The following is an 8,718-nucleotide window of genomic DNA, read 5'->3' as shown; positions in this document are numbered from 1 at the left end:
TAGAGTTAAATAATTATAATTTAAGTTTATTTTTATTTTTATGTAGATTAAACTTACACCTAATATTTGTACGCTTTACTAGCAGGACATAGTGATACATTTATTAATATTAACTTATTAATCTTTCTTAACCTATGACCACAAATAATAATAAAATAAATAAATAGTTTAAAGTAAATAAATTATTTATTACAAAACGTTGACCTTAGGAGACGTCTGGCTCGGTCTTTATAGTTGCAGTTCAATAGTAACTTGTTGCAAAGTACACACGATAGGGCGATCCCGCACATGCGCAGTAATCAACATTGATTTTTCTCACTTTGACAGTTCGACTCATGTTTTGGGCCGTAGCTCGCGTACCAACAAGAAAGTAAACAAAAAAAATGGCTTTAGATTTTTCCGCTACGTATAAACTGTTGGTCTTAGGTGATTCTAACGTAGGTAAAACGTGTATAGTTCACAGGTACTGTGACGAGAGGTATTATGATATTTACATATCCACAATAGGTAAGTGGAAATATTTACTTTTAGTTTTACGAGCCTTTGTTAGACAAAAGCAGTTTTATTACTGTTCCGGAACATAACGAAACCAGAATTATGGTTTATACTGCATACGTACAGTAGAGGGCACGTGTAAAGTCCATTTTAAGAATTAATAAGATGAAAAATCATTAACAGTAGTAGTAAAATTACAAATTATTTCAATTTTCTACAACGGCCAATGCCGTTGCCGTAGTCAATAGTAGTAATTATATTAGACAGAAATTACTTTAACTTCCTCAGTGTTTCGATTTCAAAAACATCGAGAAAGAATCAGCTGGTTCTATTTATGACGAATTTAAAAATTGAATTTCGTTCTAAAATCGATATAATAATTAGATGCAAAGACCTATTTTGAACCCTAGACATGGTTGTAAATGTTTCAGGAGGTTTGTCTCATTGTGTCTGTTACATTTTGATTAGATCAGATCTTTACGTGTATTTTAGGCATGCGTCATTGCACTCAAATCACAAATATTGAATGCTTCGATTTGTCTTCGTCTGTATTGTTTAAGTCTGTGTATTATGAATCAATTACATGTTTGTTATTAATGACGGAATAAAAGTGTCGATTTGGTATCTGATATTCAAAAATAGGTATATCTAAATTTGGAACGAGTGCGCATAGAAATTGCAGGAGCATTTGTCTAATATTAGCTAATATTTGTTTCAAGACCGAACTAACTCTTAAAAATTGGTTCAGTCATCGTGAAGATTAGCACGCAGATTCACAAGCAACAATAATAAAAATGTAACTGTAGTAGTCACTCGTTTCAATCATACACTATTTAAGAGACTAAAATATGTAAAAACCACATTAATTCAATAAGAATTGTGTAATTAAATATATTATGTAGCTTATTAATCTATAATCTAGAACTGATTTTTAAATATATGCTACACACGAAGAAAGTTTCTAAATTCAATTGGGTTTTGTGTAGGTCTGTTTTTTCATATATAAAATACTAGCGACCCGCCCTCGCTTCGCTTCGGAAACATTAAATTTTATTATTGATAGCTGAGTCGCGCGATGTTACCCGCGGTTATTGTCGTACCCCGGTTGACACCGCGGGGTAAAGCTAGTCTTTAAAAAAGTACGCCTAAGTTACTCCTTATATCATCAGCTACCTATCAGTGAAAGTCTCGTCAAAATCGGTCCAGCCGTTCCAGAGATTAGCCGGAATAAACAGACAGACAGACAAAAACTGTAAAAAATGTTATTTTGGTATATTAGATTACTTTATTCTATCATCAATAGTTTTCGCAGCGCACACGATGTAAAGAATATTTTAGGTAATTTTTTTACACCTTGGGTTACATTATTGGAGTTTTAGGAAGGATCCCTAATTTTTTTCAAAAAACTATTACAGCCTATGTCACTCAGGGATAGTGTAGCTTCCAACAGTGAAATAATTTTTCAAATCGGTTCAGTAGTTTAGGAGCCTATTCAATACTAACAAACAAACAAATCTTTCTTCTTTATAATATTAAGTATCACCAATTTATAAAATACAATCACCAACACATAAAATAGCAGATGTTTTTTGAATAAATTGCTCAATTGTTTCGCTTTCATTTTCAATCAGGTTACAGTATAAGCGTCGGACAGTCGATGAAACTTCGACAATATGGTACATAATGTCATATTTTTTGTTTAATTCCAGGAATAGATTTCAAACAAAAAATAATAAACTTGGACGGTGTGCCTATTAAGCTTCAGATATGGGATACCGCAGGTCAAGAAAGGTTCCGCACACTGACCACTGCTTATTACCGTGGAGCTATGGGGATTATACTCATGTACGATATTACCAATTTGGAGTCGTTCAACCATTTGTCATATTGGCTCAGGAATATACAAGAGGTATGAGAAATATTTTTTGAGAACAAAAAAACACGTTCGTTTTTGCAAAATTTAAAATAATTATCAAAGTAGAGGAAAAACATGAGAAGTTTTTTGTTAACAAGTTTAAATAATCTTATTTGTATGTGCAAAGTTTCAAATTACCACAATTCCTTCAATAATCCTAATACAAAATAACTATATCGACTAGTATCTCAGCCAGGGCCTGATTTAGAGGTCTGGAGACCTTGGGACATCAGAGGAGCGGAGGCTTTATTTTCCAAATAAAATGAACAGTTTTTTTCAGTCGAGTTTTCAAATAAATAATTTATTGTGAAACCACGTAGATTCTCTTAGTATTTAACAAACATACATAAATATAATCGGAGACAAGAATTATTTAAAATTAAATGTTAGTGTTAACGTTACCGTTAAGTAAAACAGCGGAAAAAAAAGATAGTCGAATGAGAAGGAAAATATGTTGTATGTTTACTGGTCGGAATTGGAAAGATTTTTTTCAAAGTCTCTATTGTGGGGGCCCTACGTTTGTGGAAGCCACGGGGCTTTCGCCCCGATTGCCCTCCCCTAAATCCGGCCCTAGAGATGAGAGATGAGATTCTCACAAATCATTAAAGTAGCCAAGGAGCGTTTTAAAATAAAGAATAAATGTTCTCTCGCTATTACGGGTCCGAAAAGTAATTTGGGTATAAATTGATCAAGAAGTATTTTTAAGTCACCACTACTATGGTTTTTAACCCCAGGTATATTGAAACGCACCTTCCTTATCGCCCATTTTGATTACGGGTTGAGAGGATAGGCCGAAAATAGTGGAACGGTGAAAAACGACAACTTTTTGCAGTGATTTTTGAGGCACTTCGTGATCATCTAGGAAACTGAAACTTTCCTAAAGTTACATAATAAAAATTCATATATTTAGAATAAACAATAAAATAGTGATATATTTTTTTCGGTAGATAATATTCCAGAAATTTATCTGCAATACCTCTCTCCTCTTTATTTTTATTTTGATCATTACTTCATAAAAACACAAAAAATGCCATATGCTTTGAGAGAAATAAACAGAGCAGTGGCAGCACTACAAACAAACTTTCGCATTTGAAAAACAAGGATGGTCTTAATTTTATCTTGATCTAATGCTTGGGTATTCGTCGTTTCTGATAATTAAATTGAAATAAATCTCATTCCAGTACGCGTCTCCAGATGTCATTAAGGTGCTGGTGGGCAACAAATGCGACGTACATGAAAATCACAGAGCCGTTCCCAAGGATAGAGGTCAAAAGGTATTGTTTCGTATATTTAATTGCGAAGCTCAGAGATTCCCTCCTATTCATACGTATGTATATACATAGAAGCGATTGGCAACCTGTGGTACGTATACCCCTGGAAAAACACTTGAGGGTAATTCCAATTGAGGTCCAATTGAGGGTAAATGAAATATGCTATAATACAGTATTATGTCTACAAATACATGGTAGGACCTTTTGTTTACAGGTGGTAGGACCTCTTGTGAGTCCGCACGGGTACCACCACCTCGCCTATTTCTGCCGTGAAGCAGTAATGCGTTTCGGCTTGAAGGGTAGGGCAGCCGTTGTAACTATACTGCGTCCTTAGAACTTATATCTCAAGGTGGGTGGCGCATTTACTTGTAGATATCTATGGGCTCCGGTAACCACTTAACACCAGGTGGGCTGTGAGCTCGTCCACCCATATAAGCAATTTAAAAAAATGTTCTTTAAAATTATAGTTAAAGTGTAACTTAGCTGTTTACTTACTGATGTGCTAATCTGTCAACGTTGGTTTGGTTAAATACATTATATTAGTTTGTTTCTGTCAAGAGAAACAAGACGCTCTTTTAGGGGTAGGTATAGAGTTATCAGGGCTGACGTCTTCATACGTAGCTCGTAGGGGGGCGCAAATTTTCATTAAGGGGTACGGGAAACGAATAAGTTTGAGAAGCACTGATATAGAGCAAAGACACAAGAATACATTGTGGTTGCTATTGTTGGTAGCCTGTTAACAATCTGACGTTGGTGTAAATAACTCTTGATTTCGCAATAACATTTAGGGAAGCTGAGATAAATTTATTCTAAGCTGTTAACTTCTACGATCTTTCGGATACCTGATGTAATTTCGTTTTATGTCGAATGAGAGTATTGTTTCAAAGCTTGTCTTTAAAGTTAGTTAATCACGATGTCGACTGATCATGACCTTAGTATTCCATTTTCTCATCGTAACCGAAGGTTGCCGGTTTTAATAAGTTCTATTATGCTGTTACGAAGTACTTAATTGATAAGTAAATAATGAAGACAACACATTTTTTTTTTTTTTTTTTATTGCTTAGTTGGATGGACGATCTCACAGCCCACCTGGTGTTAAGTGGTTACTGGAGCCCATAGACATCTACAACGTAAATGCGCTACCCACCTTAAGATATAAGTTCTAAGATCTCAGTATAGTTACAACGGCTGCCCTACCCTTCAGACCGAAACGCATTACTGCTTCACGACAGAAATAGGCATATTGATATCTATGTATTCTTATGACTACAGAAGTTACCAATTTACCAAATAAGTACGAAAGCAACGAGTGTTTACTCTTTCTGCTTTGTATTTGTATATAATACTCATTTTAAATCTATGTATTTCCGTAATATGTGTTTCCAGATTGCGGATGACTTCGATATGCCGTTTTTCGAAGTGTCTTGTAAGAACAACATAAATATAGAGGAGGCTTTCTTGACGTTGGCCAGAAAGATCAGAGAGTACCGGGAGACGAAGGTCAGTCGATTTGTAATATTATTGCTTACCTTAAATAAATAAATTAATTAATTAATAAATTACTAGCTGACCCGGCAAACGTTGTTTTGCCATATATAAGATTTGTAGGGAATTTCTAGTGTAGAAAAAAAAACTAACTTATTGTAAGTATGTAAGGATGTGGTAAATTAGTGAAAGAGGGACATGATGGAGAAAGAGATAAGGGAATATAAAAAATAACAAAACATTATTCAACCACATAATGCCTCAATACAACAACAAAAAATTTTCCAAAAATTAAAATATTAACCCTTATAAAATATAAACCCTTATTACGTAGAGGTATGAAAAATAGATAGTAGCCGATTCTCAGACCTACTGAACATGCATATGCAAATTTCACAAAAATCGGTCAAACCGTTTCAGAGGAGTATGGTAACTAACATTGCGACACGAGAATATTATATGTAAGATTATTTAAGTGCGTATTTGTACAAAAGTCTTACATCAAATTGTGTCATTTAGTATTGGATTGGACGTTTAGAGTACACACAGCTTAGTACTGTTCAACCTATTTGTTTGAAGGGTGGAACACCCAAAATATTTGTATTGACTAATGAGACTTCGGCAGTCTGTCTCAAGGTTGAGGTCGGATTCGCGTTGCGACGTCGATAGCCACTTTACATTAGATTACACTCTATAAAGATGTGTACTAAAACTTTTAGAATTAACGTGAATGCTTAATTTGAAAATTTTGCTAGTTAGAAAAATGCAAAGTAATGTTCTACAAAATGTTGTCTTTTAGATCACTTATAGGTACATTCTTTTTAAATAAATTGGTAATATAATTGGAAATAAATTGTAATACTGGTGGTAGGACCTCTTGTGAGTCCGCACGGGTAGGTACCACCGCCCTGCCTATTTCTGCCGTGAAGCAGTAATGTGTTTCGGCCTGAAAAGTATTGTTTCGTATATTTCATTGCGGAGCTCAGAGATTCCCTCCTCTTTATACGTATGATATAGACAGAAGCGATTGGCAGCCTGTGGTACGTATACGCCTGGGAAAACGCTTGAGGGTAATTCCAATTGAGGGTAAATGAAATATGCTATAATACAGTATTATATCTACAAATACATGGTAGGACCTTTTGTTTACTGGTGGTAGGACCTCTTGTGAGTCCGCACGGGTGTCACCAACTCGCCTATTTCTGCCATGAAGCAGTAATGCGTTTTGGCTTGATGGTTGGGGCAGCCGTTGCACCTATACTGAGATCTTAGAACTTATATCTCAAGGTGGGTGGCGCATTTACGTTGTAGATGTCTATGGGCTCCAGTAGCCACTTAACACCAGGTGGGCTGTGAGCTCGTCCACCCATCTAAGCAATAAAAAAAAACATCATTGATCGACATTCTTAGTGTTCAACGATTTCTTTTACAGGCTGACGCATTTGAATTGAAGGAAAGAGACAACGTCGTCAAGCCTTCGGTTTCTGAAACTGACGCATCGAAATGCTTTTGTTAGCCTATTGTAGTTGTTCACGGTAGCTGATTCTTGTCTGATTCCAACGCAGTCGTGTTCACATGTTAAATTTTCATCTCCTACATATTTACGTTACCGAGTACTCGAAGATTGCGCAAAGAGTTGAATATAGAGCAATTTTTTTAAATAAAATATCGAAAATTTAAATGTCATCATTGTTACCGTCTACTTTAAAAAACATAATCGAGGTGCTTAATTGAAAAAAAAAACATGCTTACTTGCGTTTTGTTGACAGTAGTTTTGCCTTACGTAGGCATAGGTATTATTACGTATATATATTTATTTAATACTGAGCAATACAAGAAACAACTACGCCTATTAAAGAAGCGAAACGCATGCAATAAATAAATTATTCTAAATTGGCATTTAGGTTTCCAGGCAATTAACTATTGATGGTGCTAAAGAAGATTCAAATTAATAGACGTTGGATATTAAAACATTTTCATATAGTACGTTTTAACTACTCGAAACAAGGAGAGGATTTTATGTTTGAGTATGTTTTTTATGCATATTCACTGGTTCGTCGGTCATTTGTGGTCAGTTTTAGATATATTTTTTTTTTTCGGTTAAATAATAGAATTTCATTGTTCATGGTTAAGTTATATTGATATATGTATTTCACTCTTGAAGTAATTTTTCAATATATTTTTTTCATTTTCGGTATATAATATTTTGATGAGAGTTCAGTTCTTTTAGTGATTAAATTGATATTTCTGTTCATTTAATAATAGATCTCTGTCCTATATAGTTTATATTAGTTTCTAACAATCTATTGTGTAAAGTTTTTCATTGTGCATTTTTTTGTGTGGCAGTAGATGGCAAAATTGATTCACGGGCATCATGTCGTGATAGCCGGAGACTGTAGACCTTACATGGTTTTTTTTTTTTTTTTTTTTTGATTGAAAGTTTACTGGTGGCCCGAAGGCCTTTCCAGTTTCACCAGGACAGGTGGGCGAGCAAAGGCTCAGCCAAGAGGGGTGGGATTTGCTAACAACTGCCCGAGCGCCTCCGAAGGAGACCTAACAACTCAAGAGCAATTGTTTCGCGAATGAATCTACTACCGGATCGGAATCGCGACCCGCTGAGAAGATCCGGCGAGAAACTCAGCGGGCTGATGCATGGGTTAGGTTGCACTTCGACCTCTTTGTCGAGTTCGACGAGTACGGTTACCGGGGTCCCTAAGCCTGCCCCTAGTATTAGAGCTGAAGGCATCTAATGCAAAGGTTATTGGATCTGATGGATCCGTAAGGACGTGTCTAGGGCGTCGACGGTGACTGGCTCCTGCATGATCAGGATTCGGGGAGTAGTCAGCGGCGGCAACGATAAGGCGATTATCATGACGCATAGCCTTATCGAAGTATCGTTCCGACGCTGACTTCATGTATTTCCGAATTGATTCGAGGCCCAGGTCGTCGTGTAGGTCAACGTTCCTCACGAACCACGGAGCCCCGACAGCTAACCTGCAAAAGCGGGATTGTAGGGATTGGAGGGTGTCTATGTGTGTGCGGGCCGCGTGAGCGAACACCACACTCGCGTAAGTCATGACGGGCCTTATGCAAGTTTTGTAAAGTGTCACCTTGTTCCGAAGGGACATTTTACTCCGCTTACAGATCATGGGGTAGAGTCTACCGAGAATAAACGCGGCACGGTCACGGACTGATTTTATATGCGGGCGGAATGTCATCGATGCATCCAGGGTAACGCCCAGGTACTTGACCTTCCTGGCCCAGGGTATGGGTTGTCTAAAGAGAGTAATCGGGGGTGTGAGATTCCTCCTCCTAATCCGGGAGGAAATCCGTGTGGAGCTTCCCCTCTGAAATAGCACCGCAGTACTTTTCGCTGGGTTGATGTCTATGCGCCATTTTCGGAACCACTGTCCTAGGGCTAGGGCTGCGCTCTGAAGCTTCTTCGCGATTAGGGACTTATTTCTACTAGAATAGTAAACAGTCGTGTCGTCGGCGAATAAAGCTAAATGGGTCGGCGGCGACCGGGGAATATCGTTGACGAATAAGCTAAAT

The 8,718-nt window shown here is 36.8% G+C and overlaps 1 protein-coding gene across 1 annotated transcript; it reads left to right on the top strand.

Annotated features, from left to right (window-relative positions):
* The first annotated feature begins 325 nt into the window (after positions 1 to 325).
* On the top strand, positions 326 to 6,848 carry LOC101743798 (ras-related protein Rab-8A). The gene is made up of 5 exons (XM_004931169.5): positions 326 to 507; positions 2,205 to 2,404; positions 3,592 to 3,684; positions 5,068 to 5,181; positions 6,599 to 6,848. The coding sequence occupies exons 1-5, from the start codon at positions 384 to 386 to the stop codon at positions 6,680 to 6,682; spliced, it is 615 nt and encodes a 204-aa protein (XP_004931226.2). The 5' UTR covers positions 326 to 383; the 3' UTR covers positions 6,683 to 6,848.
* The last annotated feature ends 1,870 nt before the right edge of the window (positions 6,849 to 8,718 follow it).

The sequence above is a fragment of the Bombyx mori genome, chromosome 9 (assembly GCF_030269925.1).
Source record: "Bombyx mori chromosome 9, ASM3026992v2".
Classification (NCBI taxonomy): domain Eukaryota; kingdom Metazoa; phylum Arthropoda; class Insecta; order Lepidoptera; family Bombycidae; genus Bombyx; species Bombyx mori.
This window is presented reverse-complemented; position numbering and strand designations above follow the sequence as displayed.